The 16,542-nt window shown below is 43.8% G+C and overlaps 2 protein-coding genes and 1 long non-coding RNA gene across 7 annotated transcripts; 1 reads left to right on the forward strand and 2 right to left on the reverse strand.

Moving 5' to 3' along the window:
- Positions 1–1,117: 1,117 nt before the first annotated feature.
- LOC130530298 (uncharacterized) lies at positions 1,118–2,524 on the reverse strand. Of its 2 annotated transcripts, none has more exons than XR_008951791.1 (5): positions 2,386–2,524; positions 1,953–2,171; positions 1,661–1,825; positions 1,438–1,571; positions 1,118–1,345 (listed from the first exon to the last, which is right to left on the reverse strand). It is a non-coding gene; the product is annotated as an uncharacterized LOC130530298 (long non-coding RNA). The 2 variants fall into 2 exon arrangements; XR_008951795.1 differs by having other exon boundaries at positions 1,953–2,135; positions 2,386–2,522.
- A 724-nt stretch (positions 2,525–3,248) lies between these two features.
- Positions 3,249–11,960, forward strand: atp2a1l (ATPase sarcoplasmic/endoplasmic reticulum Ca2+ transporting 1, like). 2 transcript variants are annotated; one of them, XM_057041311.1, is made up of 24 exons: positions 3,249–3,531; positions 4,271–4,288; positions 4,514–4,596; positions 5,281–5,385; positions 6,060–6,198; positions 6,734–6,814; positions 6,901–6,986; positions 7,082–7,379; positions 7,474–7,640; positions 7,725–7,813; positions 7,890–7,992; positions 8,086–8,217; positions 8,340–8,456; positions 8,541–8,759; positions 8,843–8,954; positions 9,062–9,285; positions 9,371–9,591; positions 9,688–9,890; positions 9,977–10,062; positions 10,145–10,278; positions 10,376–10,493; positions 10,610–10,727; positions 11,021–11,065; positions 11,635–11,960. In XM_057041311.1, exons 1-23 carry the CDS (start codon positions 3,414–3,416, stop codon positions 11,023–11,025), a joined length of 2,976 nt encoding a protein of 991 aa, XP_056897291.1. In that variant the 5' UTR covers positions 3,249–3,413; the 3' UTR covers positions 11,026–11,065; positions 11,635–11,960. The 2 variants fall into 2 exon arrangements, with proteins under 2 accessions (XP_056897291.1, XP_056897284.1); XM_057041304.1 differs by lacking the exon at positions 11,021–11,065.
- A 351-nt stretch (positions 11,961–12,311) lies between these two features.
- Positions 12,312–16,298, reverse strand: sult1st6 (sulfotransferase family 1, cytosolic sulfotransferase 6). 3 transcript variants are annotated; one of them, XM_057041333.1, is made up of 8 exons: positions 16,221–16,298; positions 14,715–14,819; positions 14,102–14,230; positions 13,762–13,859; positions 13,538–13,664; positions 13,211–13,305; positions 12,953–13,133; positions 12,312–12,594 (listed from the first exon to the last, which is right to left on the reverse strand). In XM_057041333.1, the coding sequence occupies exons 1-8, from the start codon at positions 16,276–16,278 to the stop codon at positions 12,482–12,484; spliced, it is 906 nt and encodes a 301-aa protein (XP_056897313.1). In that variant the 5' UTR covers positions 16,279–16,298; the 3' UTR covers positions 12,312–12,481. The 3 variants fall into 3 exon arrangements, with proteins under 3 accessions (XP_056897313.1, XP_056897322.1, XP_056897303.1); XM_057041342.1 differs by lacking the exon at positions 16,221–16,298 and adding an exon at positions 15,350–15,484; XM_057041323.1 differs by lacking the exon at positions 16,221–16,298 and having other exon boundaries at positions 14,715–15,282.
- Positions 16,299–16,542: the final 244 nt, after the last annotated feature.

Here is a 16,542-nt window from a genome sequence, read left to right on the forward strand (position 1 = left end):
TAGAGAGGGACCCACACGCCCCCCCACTTGGCTGATAAAGTGCACTTCCAACTTTCTGGAATGGTGTGAACAACTTTTTCTGTGCAGTCTATGCACTTCGACACTGACGGCGCTGTGGAACCAAACCTTTAACCACCCCTCCCTAAATAAAAGCTTATGAAGTTGAAGGCAGCTTTCGAAATCACAACGCTGCAGAGATTTTGTGGTGCCAAGCCCAGAGGCGTAGTGTCACCTGCTCTATTTATATCTCCAGAGGAATTCTGGATTCACAGACTCAGCTGCCACTTCTATTATTACTATTAGCTAATGCTGTAACAAGTGCCAAGCTAACACGACACTATAACTTCTTCATCCATCGCGTGATTGACCAGCATTATGTCGTCTGTGGAAAAATCGTGTATGATTGAGCAAAATGTGGTGGATTGGGAGGGAGGGGGGGGCACTCTGGTGCCATCATTTGAAGGCAAATATTTTTAGAATTGAGATTGAGAAATCATCACTTGATAAATGTGAGCATCTTCATGACATGCAAGACAAATGTCCCTCTCATTTCAGTCATGCAAGTCAGCAGAGACAGACATAGGACAAGTGTGCACCACTGCAGCACTTAGCACCTGTGCAGAATGGAGCCCATGTGCACGAATGATGCGCGTGCGTGTGGGTGGAGTGTAGGGTACACGGTGATCCCTCAGCCTCGCACGAGGCCGTGGCGTGTTTAACACCATGTTGAGATTTGGAGGTTAAGGGTGTCCCGGCTGTAGTAGCTCCCGGACCTGAGGGCCACTCACACCTCGGAGACAGAGGCGGAAGACGGATCAAGTGATGTGGGGGAGGTGGGGGGGAGAACCTTATCCTGCTAGGATATTGAGTTAAATGTCACTGCTGTACCCTGAAGAAGACACTGACAAGCCGACCCCTATCACAGCCCCCAATTCTCAGAGGTCAGTCGCTGCGCAACAGCTGAGGAGGGGAGAGTGGCTGGGTGAAACGGAGATGGGCACAGCTACTCTCCTCACACACACTAGTCAACTTTACAGCTTGACATTGAGTGAGTTCGCCCGTGCTGATCATTAGACACAATGAAGTAACAGAAAGACACAAAACGGCACGACTGAAATCATTACTCAAAATGCGTAATGCAGTGCACGCTCTGAGAGTGTGCACGCAGCATTTCCAAAAGGGAATTTAATATCAAATAGTTGCAATATGTTGTCGACGATGTAGCGTCCTGCAGGGGACGGGGATCCTCCTCACCACTAGGCCAGTGGACCGGGTCAATTGGCCACCAGCAGCTGACTGGAAACATGAGGGGGGTTGAGAAGCTCACCACTGTCTTACTAATGGGCTGAAATGGCAAATTCTGTTAGTCATCAAATGCATGGCCTGAATATGGCCCATAAAGATTAAAGACAAGATATAAGAATTCATTTTAAGCACCTGAGAGTAAGGTCCAACTGCATCAACACTGGAATGACAGTGATGAGGCAAAGAAAGAGGACTTCCTCACACATGAACCCTCTTTTACTCAGATGACTGTAGTTGGAGCCGCCCACGCCAGAAGCCTCATCACACTGGAAACAACCCAAAGAGGTCATTGATGCGATATAAGCGAACATAAAAGACCATAAAAGCACGTCCAACAGGACACCAGATAACTGACGTCCAATTATTGTGCCAGCTTTGTCGACATGCGAAGGAGCAATCAACCCTCCCTCTTCCAGAGCCAGACTGGGACCCAATACAGCAGATTTTATTCCCTGTTCACGCCTTGATGTTGGCACTGAGGTCGTGTCATCAAGATTGCCCCAAATCAAAGAGGAAATCACTGAGAAGATACACAGAATGATGTTGTTTCAATTGTGTTTCAATAAAGAACGCTTCGTTTGCCCTGTCGTTTAAACATGACACATCAAAATCAAATCAAAATCACCCTCAGACAGACTGAAACTTACTTTTCTTTTCTTTTTTGCAGAATAGGTGCCAGCACGTGAACCCAAACTGCAGCAGGAGTGCGTGATGGCGTGAAGCAGGAAAGAATAGATGGACAGACTGCGTCACTGTCAAAAGCGAGGAGCAGTGACGGCTGCTGGTCCCACTGGGACACCTGTTGGTTTATCGATCACTTGAGTCCCCATCTAGAGAGGACAAGGCACCACCCAACAACACGTTTACTGCGGGTCAAACAGACAGTAAATCAGCCCAGTCTCAGCTCCACCTCATAGTTTATAGCTCATGTCCTGATTCACAGAGGTCACGTTTTCCATAGACTAGAAATATTTTGGCGCTTAATTGATTAACTGCTGCACAATAAATCATGGTTGTACTTTTATAACACAGATGATGTGAGAGTTTTTAAACCGACCAGAAGAGGCCAGTGTGTCTCACCCGACAGAAACGTCTGGGCCTGGGTGATCTGAGCAGCTTCTGAGCCCCTGCCGCCTTCGCCTCCTCATAAAAAAGGAGAGCTAAAACTTGATCCTCCTGTATCTGCAGTCTGGGCTTTTCCTTTGCTGTGTGAGAGCACGATACCCCAACCCAACACCCCCCACCAATACACACACACATACACACTAACCGCTCCCGGAATTCATGGTCATTCCCATTCTATTTTCCTTTTTCACCCCTGGTGTTATTGTCTTTGCCTCATCGACAGCACCGACACATGGCAGCATTCGAGTCCCTGACCTTCTGATCTTCAGTCTGAATTGAGACCTCCATGTTCCACTACACCCTTAAAGTGTATTTTATGCACAATTATCTTCTTCTATCCTCCCTGTGTGTTATACTCTCTTCTCCAAGCCCTTTGAGCCATCAGTCAGTATCACCCCCCTTCCCTAATCCCCCTCCTTCACTCCCATCCGTCCTGGATGATCTCCTGTCTCACTCTCTCACCTTCTCCCTTCGTCTTATTCCACTGACCATGCATGTTCCAAAAACAGATCTTATTTTCATCAGGGGTGCGAACCCAGCCCCCCCATCTCCTCACCCCCCACCCAACCCCACGCCCCTGTACCATCACTCTCAGGCAGTGCCTCCTTTCCAAATCCAAGTCATGTTCCTGTCCAAGCCAACCTTCCCATTGCGCCACCTCGAGACACCCCCATGCACCCCCTGCCCCAACACACACACACACACATAGACAACACTCCACCCCTTCATATTCTCCCATATTGGAATTCGGAGGCGTGTGTCACCGGAGTGTCCACCAATCCGTGGCTCTTTGTTAGTATAAAACCACGAGCGTGTATGTGCTTATTTGCTCTTTCTGTCAGTGCAGCACTCTTGAATTGGAGGGTGCCACACTTCTAGGTGAGGGTGGTGGACCAAGGGTAAAAAACTGAAAAGAACCGCAAGAGGTGAAAGAGCGTGGATTGGCCCGGTTAGACAGGCAATACCTCGTCTATCCAGAAAGGATGGAGAACGCACACACTAAGGGGCCGGCAGAATGCCTGGCTTACTTCGGAGTCAGCGAGAAAACTGGCCTCAGTCCCGACCAGTTCAAGAAGAACCTTGAGAAGTATGGCTACAATGGTGAGAGAGCGGGGCATCAGGGATGGGGTTGGGGGTGTCCCAAAGCAGCTCCTCGGTGGTCAGGAAACTTGCTTGCATTCACGGGAGAGGGTATCTGCTGGGACTTTCTCCAACAACAAGTGGTGTCTTTTGCATACGATGCATTTTTAGAGGGAAGCTACAACAGCTGGTAGAAATGCAAAGAGACACTGAGAAGCAGAGACTGAGGGCTTTGAAAAGCTATTTAAAGATAGCCAAAGAAGATGGCTGTAGAGAGAGAGAGACAGGTGATGGCTCAAGAAGCTTCCTGGGTAATATAGGGGCGGGCACTGACAAAAGTGATGGATAATTTTAGGCTGGGGTAAAAAATGGGGGGTGGGGAGGTCCTTGGATGTGATTAAGTAATCCATAACATGGTTGCTAATAAATAACCTGGAACATGGATAATTAGCAGAGCAAATGCACAGATTGATGGTGCCAGAACATTCCAAAGTGAGGATTTTGCAATGATGCTTCTGCTTCCTTGGAATATTAATAGCATTGTTTAAAATGACATAGTGTGCATAATATTTTAGATAATGTCTCAATGAAGGCTCAATCATGGAATTATTTCAAACATGTCAAAGCAGAAAGCTAAGCGTCTCTCCCAAAATTGAAGCTTTGCTTTGCTGGGAATATTTTTTTCTTTAAAACTAACTAATGTTTCTCATTTGTTCTCCACATCATGTCTGCTGCTGCTGCTGCTTCTTCCAAATCCCAGAGCTGCCTGCTGAGGAAGGTGAGTGTTGAAACAGGGGCCTTCGTTAATGCTCCACATCATCAATTGTACAAAACAAACACACAGTCAGCATTAAGGCCTAATTACAGTTTTCTGACCACTTAGCTTAAACCTCTGTTTGCACTAAAATATAAGCAATTATTCCCATTTCATCTCTTGTATCTGCATTTAATTGTCAGCCAGCTATATGTGACTCCTCTTCACTCTTCTGCCTTCTTTTTACAGGTAAGAGCATCTGGGAACTGATTGTGGAGCAGTTCGAAGACCTGCTTGTCAGAATCCTGCTGCTGGCTGCCTGCATTTCTTTTGTAAGTCAGCACTTCTTTATTATTTCATTGTTCCATTCTCTTCTGGTCAATCTGAGGTCAGGACGAACTGAGCTCTTTACAGATATTTGGCTGTTGCTTATCAGGCAGAATAATCGGATCTTGATTAAATTCCATTTATGTAAAAGGAACACAACATGTTGTGTTTGACCGTTGTCAAGACAAATCTGTCTACCCGACCCTCCGTGTATTTCTGAGGGACGATAACTAGAGAAGGGGGGAGACAGATCGCATGGGATTACGGGATGTGTATTAATTGCTAGGTCCAGCTTTCACCCCTTTGGACAGCTGTCATGATGGCCTTAGAAGGCAAATATTGAGGAGCCAGTGAGAGACGGGGGGTCAGGGAAGTATGGGGGGGCCAAGGGGTGAGGGTTTATTTTAAGAAAGCCCCAAGCTGAGGAGAGAAACTGAATCCTTCAGGAAAGGTCAAGCCTGAAGGAAGGAACGAAGGGCCTTCACAGAAGGAAGGAGCAAGGGGTTGTGGGACATTGAAATCAAGTTGATAACAATCCTGGATTATTGATAACGATTCCAGTTGTCCTAAAAATAATAATGATTTTATCATGCATCCTCTCTTAGCCGTCTCTAATTTCAAAATACAGAGATTTTGACAGTGTTTTGTCACGTGTGGTGTCACTGATTTAATCACTACCCCAACCTCAGGTGCTGGCCTGGTTCGAGGAAGGTGAGGAGACTGTCACCGCCTTTGTGGAACCCTTCGTCATCCTTCTTATCCTCATCGCTAATGCCGTCGTTGGAGTGTGGCAGGTGAGTGATGAAGAGCAGTACGTTGAGGAGTAAGACACATGCACGGCAGTGATGACGGAAATCGATCGGGTTCCGGTTACAGCCGTGTTTTCTACCAACACACGGCTGCACTAGTGTAACATTACCGCTCCTGCAGCTGCGAAGCTGTAAATAGGCGGTGGGAGCTGCAAAGATGCTGTTATACGACACAATAAATGACAAATAAACAATATTGTTCACATCACTTTAGGGGTTGGCAGGTTAGGCGTTAAATAGCCACATGGGTCACCGAGAATGTTGCTCTTGATTCAGACGGAATTTTATAGTTCAATGATATAAGGAACTTAATTGTATATTTGACATCAAACTTTCTTACACTTTATCTTTGATTGAAGACAAAAAAACAACTGAGAGCTTATATGGCATCTCCAGACTGATTTGTGCACATTCGTATCGCAGGCGTGACCTACTCATGTGTCATCAGTAGATTGTGTATCAGCTTTGCGTAATGACTCAAAGCCTGCTGGGGACATTGCCAGCAGCAGACCAAGGTCAAAAGAAGTATAATTTACATTCAAGCAAGGATAGACAAACATGTTGACATTGTCTATTGATGCTCATTAGAGTACACGTATTTACTTGCTGTTGACCACCTTAACTCATATGGGGCCTATACTGTGTTTTTATAATCGCAGGAGCGTAACGCTGAAGATGCCATCGAGGCTCTCAAGGAGTACGAGCCTGAGATGGGCAAAGTCTACCGTTCTGACAGAAAGAGTGTGCAGATGATCAAGGCCAGAGAAATTGTCCCTGGTGATATTGTGGAGGTGTCTGGTAAGAAATGTCAAGATTGTTCTTCATTGCTTAAAAGAAAAGCCCCAGCCTTGATTTCGGTTGTGCGTGTGTGAAGGAGGCCCCTGGCAAAGGCTCATGTCTTTTTAAGGCCATGCGAGCAAGGCAGCGCAGCAGCGAAAACATGCTGACTGAAGGAAAGCAAAATCAGGAGTATAAATATCCTGACAGGCACCTGCCACACCTTCTCTGCTCAGTTCTGTACATTTGTTAGCGTACACCTGCCCCCCCCCCCCCCCCCCCACTTCCAACATGTGGCTTCTTATCATTGGGCCATGCACGTGATAAATTACACCCTGTCTCATTATGAAATCCATGGATTAGCTATAGAATGCTAATCATAGCATTTGGCTGAAATTAGTTAATTAGACTCTTGCTTAAAACTATCAGTCTAATGTAAAGCTGTGAAATTCCAGAAAGATTTTGCTAAAAAAAAAAAAAACTAATTTTTAGTATTTTTACATTAATCATATTATTAAAAATGGATTGGAAAAAAGCATTTATGTTAACTCCACAGTTGGTGACAAAGTCCCTGCTGACATCAGGATTATTTCCATCAAGTCCACCACCCTGCGCGTTGACCAGTCCATCCTTACTGGTAAGTGCTAAAAAAACCTTTAAATCGGCCTATTGCTATTTTCTTATACCCTGTCCTCAATTACAGTTGTTCTTTTTCTTCCTCAGGTGAGTCTGTCAGTGTGATCAAGCACACCGAACCCGTTCCTGACCCCAGAGCTGTCAACCAGGACAAGAAAAACATGCTTTTCTCTGTAAGTGCCTGACTAGCATCAGCATACAGTCTTTATCCATCCCTTCATCAGTATCAGTATATTGTCTTCATCATCTCTTATTCTCCTCACTATAGGGCACCAACATCGCTGCTGGCAAGGCCATCGGTATCGCTGTGGCCACTGGAGTGGCCACTGAGATCGGCAAGATCCGCGACCAGATGGCTGCCACCGAGCAGGAGAAGACTCCTCTGCAGGCAAAACTGGACGAGTTTGGCGAGCAGCTGTCCAAGGTTATCTCCCTGATCTGTGTTGCTGTGTGGGCCATCAACATTGGCCACTTCAACGACCCCGTCCACGGTGGCTCCTGGATCCGTGGTGCTGTCTATTACTTCAAGATCGCTGTCGCTCTGGCTGTGGCTGCCATCCCCGAGGGTAAAGGAAGCACATTTCCATCAAATCATCAAATTTTCTTTTCTTCCATGGTGGCGTGTTTATCGTGCTCACGGTCTGCACTGTTATCTCTCAGGTCTGCCCGCTGTCATCACAACCTGCCTTGCTCTTGGTACCCGTCGTATGGCCAAGAAGAACGCCATTGTCAGAAGCCTTCCCTCTGTGGAAACCCTGGGCTGCACCTCTGTCATCTGTTCCGACAAGACTGGCACACTCACCACCAACCAGATGTGTGTGACCAAGGTGGGTGTAAACCGATCGGCACACTTAAAATCAGAAAATGTATCACTTTTCGCACCATTAATCTGTATCCCACCCCCATTGCAGATGTTCATTGTCAAGACCGTTGATGGTGACCATGTTGACCTTGATGCTTTTGATATCTCCGGCTCCAAGTACACCCCCGAGGGCGAGGTGTAAGTTACATAATCCTCAGCTATCAAACTGTATTGAACAGGAGACATTTTTAATTTTTCTCATCTTGACGTTCAGCACGCAGGGAGGCACCAAGATCAACTGCAGTGCATATGATGGCCTTGTGGAGTTGGCAACTATCTGCGCTCTGTGCAACGACTCCTCTCTGGACTACAATGAGGTAAAGTCATTAGGCAGCATTACAGCATTTGCAAGTTTCAGGCCTCGTTCCAAAGTTTGTTTATTTGCATCAACCACGTTCCTTTATCTCTAGTCCAAGAAGATCTACGAGAAGGTCGGTGAGGCTACTGAGACTGCCCTGTCCTGTCTGGTTGAGAAGATGAATGTGTTCAACTCTAACGTGAAGAACCTGTCCAGGATTGAGAGAGCCAATGCTTGCTGCTCTGTACGTGTCTTTCTACCTTCTCGCTATGCCTTGACTATAATTAACATGCAAATCCAGGTTCTAGCAATTTCTTAGACTCAGCATGTTTTGGACAAACATCTTATTTCTTTGTCCTCCAACAGGTGGTCAAGCAGCTCATGAAGAAGAACGTAACTCTGGAGTTCTCCCGCGACAGGAAGTCCATGTCTGTGTACTGCACTCCCGCTAAGGGTGACGGCGGTGCCAAGATGTTTGTTAAGGTAGGTTTTTCCCTTTTTCCGAATTTTCACATGTTCTCAGACCACTAAAAGAAATCAAATCATAATCACATGTTGCCTCCACAGGGTGCCCCTGAAGGTGTGATTGACAGGTGCACATACGTGCGTGTTGGAACCACCCGTGTTCCCCTGACCAACGCCATCAAGGATAAGATCATGGCAGTTATCAGGGAATGGGGCACTGGCCGCGACACCCTGCGTTGTCTGGCCCTGGCCACCCGTGACACCCCTCTGAAGATGGACGAGATGAACCTCGAGGACTCTACCAAGTTTGTCGATTACGAGGTAAAAATCTGATCAGTTTGTGATGCACCTCTTGCAATGACTGGAATTTTATAATAAATTACCCTGTTTATGACGCACCTCAGACTGACCTGACCTTCGTTGGCTGCGTGGGTATGTTGGATCCTCCACGTAAAGAGGTCACAGGCTCCATTGAACTGTGCAGAGCTGCTGGAATCCGTGTCATTATGATCACCGGTTAGTTTTAAGCGATGGAATGTCCTACTTTGTTGAAGTGTACAGAAATGAGGTACTGGCCTGTAATTTTGCTGACTCATGAACAAAAAATATTTTCCACATTTTAGGTGACAACAAGGGAACTGCCATTGCTATCTGCAGACGTATCGGCATCTTCTCTGAGGACCAGGATGTTAGTGGCAGGGCCTACACTGGACGTGAATTTGACGATCTGCCCCTCCATGAACAGCCTGAGGCCGTTCGTAGAGCTTGTTGCTTTGCCCGTGTGGAGCCAGCCCACAAGTCCAAGATTGTTGAGTTCCTGCAGGGTAATGATGACATTACTGCTATGGTACGAGCTCTGCAGCACAGCACGCACTCTGTTTTACATATCTATGTAGTATCTGCTTTGTCTAACTCACGTGTCTCTATCCCAGACTGGTGATGGTGTGAATGATGCCCCTGCCTTGAAGAAGGCCGAGATTGGCATCGCCATGGGCTCTGGCACTGCCGTTGCCAAGTCTGCCTCTGAGATGGTCCTGGCTGACGACAACTTCTCTTCCATTGTGGCTGCTGTTGAGGAGGGCAGAGCTATCTACAACAACATGAAGCAGTTCATCCGCTACCTCATCTCCTCCAACGTCGGTGAGGTCGTCTGGTGAGTGTTGCAGCATCACAATGGCGATTGACAGATGCACATTAAGGCTACTCTCCATCTTACCATCTATTTCTTCCATCATTTCCTCTCTCCCAGTATCTTCCTGACTGCTGCTCTGGGTCTGCCCGAGGCTCTGATCCCCGTCCAGCTCCTGTGGGTCAATCTGGTGACTGACGGTCTGCCTGCCACTGCTCTGGGCTTCAACCCCCCTGACCTGGACATCATGGGCAAGCCTCCACGTTCCCCCAAGGAGCCTCTGATCTCTGGCTGGCTGTTCTTCAGATACATGGCTATTGGTGGTACGTAAGATGGCCTTCTGTGTTGAGGCAGTGAATAAATGCAGAGTAATCACAGTGCCCGTGCATTAACGAAACCTCCATAACAGGATACGTCGGTGCCGCCACCGTGGGTGGTGCTGCCTGGTGGTTCCTGTATGACCAGACTGGCCCCGGTGTCACCTACTACCAGTTGGTGAGTAATTATTTAGTTTGTGTTTAAAAAATACATCAATGCAATCAGATAGTCACTGGGCTCAACTCTTCCTCCTGTGCAGTCTCACTTCATGCAGTGCCACGATGCCAATGAGGACTTTACCGGCATCGACTGTGAAATCTTTGAGGCTTCTCCTCCCATGACCATGGCCCTGTCTGTGCTGGTCACCATTGAAATGTGTAATGCTCTCAACAGGTAATACTTTGCACAGGAAAAACTTCCAAGTGCACTCAATTGAAGAGCATATTTTTAATGAATTGACTCCATTTAACAATCATTTTTCTTCATTAAGCTTGTCTGAGAACCAGTCTCTGGTGCGCATGCCTCCATGGAGCAACTTCTGGCTGCTTGCTGCCATGTCCCTCTCTATGTCCCTGCACTTCCTGATCATCTATGTTGACCCTCTGCCCGTACGTCTCCCGCACCAGCGGCCTTCTTTGTTCACATTTTGACCAAAATTTTGTTGTTTCATGGTCACTTCAACTGTAGAACTGACTTACACATTTCCCCCTCTCCACTTGTCCAGATGATCTTTAAGTTGACCCATCTGAACGTTGAGCAATGGATGATGGTCCTGAAGCTCTCTCTCCCTGTCATTGGCATTGATGAGGTGCTGAAGTTTGTCGCCCGCAACTACGTTGAGTGTAAGTAATCTTATTTAACACCATCGTAGTGGAAGAAAGGGAGAACCCAATACACTGTATCTAACCTCCTTCTTTAATACATAATACCCATTAACTTCTTTTTTCATCTCCTCATTAATTCTTTGTTAATTTATAACATAATGTACTACTTCTTCCTCATATGTTCTCATTATAATTTCATTTGTACGTAGACATAATTTCCTCTGGAGTTCCTCCTTTTGTTGGTTTGATCTTTCACTATGTCATATCTCCATTCATTATTAACTCACTTCATCCTTTTTGTTGATTTCCAGGCTAAATTCAGTCAACCACCACCATTAACCTGTAATTAAATCAAGGTATTTTACAGCTAGCATAGCAACTGTGTCTGTGTTGTTCTATTTTGTTGCCTCTGTCTAATGCAAGTATGTCTTCTTCACTGTCTTCTGCACATATCAACACTTGTCTTTGATTTCCACCCACTGAATGAAATAGATTAAGAAAACACAGGTCTTTATTACTGTTGTGTTTGGTGTCATCGGGGCTCGTCAGATGGCTGAGAAAGTGAATTATTCACCTCTGAGATGCTACCATACCCCCTGTTGGATTGTTTTTGTCTCTATAAATGTGGCCAATGCTTGTTCTAATGTCAGTCTTATCGTCATACTCCCTGATGTCTTTTTTGAACTGAATACATGGTCATTGTTGTGTCCAAATGTGGCAATGTACCAAAGTTGGGGTCTCTGTTCTGCCCTAAGTTTATTTCCTTACTATTTAAATAATTTGATTTAAAAGGAAAAAAAAAACCAAATCCATATTTTTCGTTTTGCATGTGCCTGTATCAGTAATTTAGAGACCTCTCTCTGTCTATGTCTTAGCGTGATGATTCTTTTCCTGTGTCTGACTTATCCTTTTTTTTAATCTATAGCAGGTGCAGAAATTAAATAGATGTAAAAGAAGATCTTAAGGGTTGGGCAGAACAAGATGGAGGAGAGAGAGAAGATCAAAATCCAAGAGTACAACCATTGTGAGCCAACCAACAGAAGAGAGAGGAAGAACTACAAGAAAATTAACAAAAAAAAACAAACAAAAAAATAACAAAAAAAAAAATCAACATAAATATAGCCTCTATATAAGGAAGGAGATTGAGTTAAAATAAAGGGAATCATCCCTGTTGATCAACGATTAAAATATTTAAGACTTTATTCTACGAAATAAAGTATGTATTAAAAGTGATTTTTTTTGTTAAACTTGGATATTCTCAGCTGTTGTGTTTTTTGTGTCTTCTGTCCATTTTCATATGACTGACTTTCCAGCTCATTCTTTTTATTCTGTCTGTGTCGCTCATGTATCATGCAACCTCTTGCTTTGCCTGAGCTCTGTACAGTGGGATGTAGGGTTGCAAAGTGAATTCATATGGGCAGAAAATCCACACGTCTGCAGCGGCCAGTGCTCTTTTATTAGGCTTCATGCAGTGAACAGACTTTGCTGGGGATCTCGTGGCATAAAATGGGCACGTCCACTCCGCCACAACACTTTTGGTCTTATATATTGTTTACCTGATAAGCTGCAATAAAGTTATGATTAAAAACTCAGATCCCTGTATTGTGGAGCACATTTTTATTAACACTTTAAACATGTGAGCTATATAATTCTTGGCTTCTTGGAATCAAATGTGACTAACTCGAGCTCAGGTGTTTGAATATTGCATCATGTCCATTTATCCTTCTTTGGTTTTTACATAGCTGCATCAAATCGGACAATGCCGAAAACCATTAGATCAGGTTCCTAAAGGGTATATCAACATCCTTCATTTGCTCTTTGTAATCATCTTCAAACATCTTTTGTTGCTGCGGTGTGAAATGATTTTTCCAATCTCCGACTTTACCTGTAAGAAAGAAATGTGGAAAGTAGAAAATAACTGTCTCAAATAGTGTAATGTGTATTACTCAAAGTGTATTACTCTAGTCATAACAAAAGTTTCAAAAAAGATCATTTTGAGATGTTCCCACAAGAACATTTTAAAAGAGCCATCAAACTATATTTAAAATAGATAAAGAAAATATTGGAATGTTCTCCGTTTCTGCTTCTAACTGGTTAGTTTTGTTGCAGAAGCACTTGAAAACGTCCTCTAGGGGGCGTGGTTGCATCGTTTGAGTGAAACTGGATTTTTGTGATTTATAAGTTAAGACACTAACAAAACTGATTTCAATCTTAAAACTTTCCCTAACTCGTGACTACCATACCTTTTCTCATGAAGGAAGACTTGGAATGATCAAAAACAGGAGCCGGGATGCAGGAGTAGTTCGCCATCGGGTTGTCCTTCATCTTCTCAAAGGACGTCAGCTCCACAATTTTGCTGATCACCTCATCAGAGACCGACACATCCAGGTACCTCATGATCCGCTCTACTTCACGGCGGGGATTCTTACAGAATAGATGCAATGATGGATGAACCTCTACAACAAGATTTGTTCATATTAGCTTCTGTGAGTTTCCTTTACTTCCTTCATGTCCTCATAGAAGAGGTAAAGAATGTTCTTGTTGTCCTTCTCCCTCCAGTATCCTTTCACATGGTCATACCAGGAGCCCCATGACACTATGGAAAGCAAAAGCAGAGAGCACAACATAAGCCAGTTTATGACAGAACCTCTTGAAAGCGGGAGGAAAAGAACAATTGATTTCCAGTTTCATTGTGGACATTTATCTCTGACAAGGTTTTTCATACTTTATTGTAAACAACATCACAATGGTAAAAGGCAAAAATGATTTCAAACTCTTCAAACGGGAATGACTGGTTTCACTACAGGTGAATAACAGTTGGAACTTACACTCTCCTCGCATGAATTTTTGTACGTATTCCGGCCATGGCCCGGGTTCAGGCTGTGTCATATTCATGCAATCGAAGAAATAGTAGCTCACTAGGTTGTCTCTGGCATTGCGTGCCACGTAGATGGTCTTATCAGGCAGGAGAGAAAAAAAAGACTGTTGTTATCCAACCACCCTGTTCATACTGTGTAATCAGTCAGCTGTTCAGCATCACAGATTGTATTACCTTGCATTTGTTTTCCCAAAATCCAGGTGGAACCAACTGAAAGGGTAGATGTGTCTTTATAAACCTGGGTGGATCCATAGTCTTCAAAAGATCGAGACCTGAAATACAGGTGTAAGTAAGTGGAAATGCCCAGGTGAGCCTTTTGAAATTTCTTAGTTTCACCTCCAGACATTCCCAGATTTTAATTTGCTGATATTCTATTTGTTCACTGGGATCAGGGTTAGACCACAATGACAGTGATTTAATAAAGTCCAAAGAAGCACACTCACAAGTTGTTTTGTTTGCAAAGACTTTTTTCTTTTAAAAAGGGCCTTATGCAAGCAGGAATGTAACTACAGACCAGAGGGGATAGGTGGTGGGCCGTAAATTTCTAGGAAAGGGCTGCGGACGGGGGTGGGGGCTCTTTTGCAGGCGTCAGCATCTCCATTGTGAAGAAGCAGGTCTACGATCTCCTGGGTCCACGTGGTCCCTTGGGGAAAAAAGCAGAATGATTTTTTGCCTGTAACAAGTCACTTTGTTTTATGGTTTTATTTCTCCAGTAATGATTAATCAATCTAACAGAATTATATGAATAGGATCATATTTTGAGTTTAGATTATTTACTCTACTCAGCAGAAGATTGTTTTGGTCATAAACGTTTATGCTTTGCATAAAAATAGAAGTGTAAAAACTCTCTTATCTCATATAGACTGTGATTCTTCACAACCTTGGAAATACTCATAAAACCAAAATGTGATTGCTAAGATCCCATGATCCATTTTTTATTTATCTTGACCTCATTTCCATTCATAGTTCCTCCTCTGCTTTTCTCCAGTGTTTTCTTTGGGTTCGTATTATGTTCTCTATGCCAACAGAAGATTTTCATTTAATTACATTTAACATTTAATTTTCCATTTTAAATACCACTTAACCTCCTGGTTTGAAAACATTCATGTGAATTGAGCTGTCTGTACCTGCTTTAGGGTAGGTGGCGATGAGAAGGTCCGAGGGATCGGGACGAAAAGCCCAAATAGAATCAAAATTCTCTGCAATGTGGCTCATGAGCGGAACTCCCCTCACTGGGATGAGAGGGAAGCGAGTTAGTAAAGCGCTGGCCTTCTTGATGGAATCGCTGTAGGACAATTCCTCAGACATGTCTGTCCAAAGTTACCCTTGACGTCAAAAAATCCACTGTCAAACTGACTAAAGTTGTGGGACTCTCCTCTATGAGGTCTTCTGCAGCTTGTTTAGCTTGGATAGACACTCGCAGACTGCTAAGTTTATAATGGACACAGATTTCCTGGTGCGTAAATGTCTTCTTGTATTCACGGGCTATAAATCATCCCTCTGTCATTTTCCCTCTTCTTGTGTCTCTTGTTCCTTTGCGACGTCTGGATCCAAGAAAGAATTCCTGTGGAACTCCCAGCAGCAGCCTGAGTGCTCCAACTGCTATATTTCCTCCCTTCCCTCTTTCTAGCTGCGTAAACTGACTGTCTGAGTGAATATTCCAAGACTGTCTGGATCACTCAAACTCACAGCAAACCTACACCGAAGTGCTTTTATGTAACGTCAGCAGGGACAAGGGAGAGTCCTAAAAGATTGCACTCACCACTTAAAGAAAATCTGACACATCTCCTCCAAAAATGCTTTTGCAATGACGGTCGTAATCACTCTGCTCCCTGCTTTTGCTTATTTTGTCCATTTCCCAGAACCCTCTGCTCAACCTATATACTTTTGGGCTTTCTAAATATGTGATATACCTAAAAACTTTTTTTGTTGTAGGCAAAAGATTTACAGACGCTCTCCAGCTAAATCCCACCTTTGGACTCAAATCTAAATTCCAGCTCAGGGGCGGGTAAAGGGTTTGCTTGATAAAGCTCTGCAGTGCGTCAGTTTTGACTTGCTTGAAAGTTCAAGCAAAACGCTGATGTTTACGTTTTGCATTCCAGGATTTCCATGGTCCATTTCCTGTTGAAAAGCATGCTTACAACCAAAACAAAAGCGCAGACTTGGGCGTCCTCTTTAAAAGTAGGAATTGAATTTGCATGTGTGAACTTGTAGATGTGAAGATAATTAAACCAGACTGGTATTATTTTAAGTCCTTAGTAATTGTATCTGCAGGCTCCATTTCTGTTTAATTTGAAATCATTACAAATGATTTACACATTGATTCAGTTTGAGATGAGGTCAGCAGCGAGACCATTGTTTTAAAATCACATGTCCTATTTTTAATTGTTTTGATTAACTTGCTGCTTCTGTTCAACTTTGTTACAGTTTATGCAGAGGTGAAAATAAAAAGAACACACTCTTCTATTTTAGGACTGATGGGAAATCGCTGTTGTTGTCTACTTTGAAGGTTACCAAAGATACTTTCTAGTGAAACAATTCTGCATATTTTAAACAAAATTGCCTTGTTTATCTAAAACTATTTTGGAAAATGTTATAAAAAAAATAGGTAATTTGACAAACTTGTTACTTACTCCACTCTGATTTCACTCTATCCCTGCTGTTTTCTCTGTGCCTGCAACAGAATTCCATGTTTCTTTCAGACACACTGTAGAAATGAAAAATTCTTATTAACAAGAGGAATGTAGAAACATTACAGAAACATACAAGTCAACAATATTTTCAGTATGATCATATGATATTTCAATGTGGTATCTGCTTTTCTATTTTTGAGAGTTAAAAAATAAAGGTTTTAACTCTTATCTGCCTGATGGTCAGCGACAAGCGTTTCTACGTTATATATACAGAGTTTGTAACACAAAGTAACAAAATGTAGAGAGCTGAACTCATCAAGCT

The sequence above is a fragment of the Takifugu flavidus genome, chromosome 1 (genome assembly GCF_003711565.1).
Source record: "Takifugu flavidus isolate HTHZ2018 chromosome 1, ASM371156v2, whole genome shotgun sequence".
Taxonomy (NCBI): domain Eukaryota; kingdom Metazoa; phylum Chordata; class Actinopteri; order Tetraodontiformes; family Tetraodontidae; genus Takifugu; species Takifugu flavidus.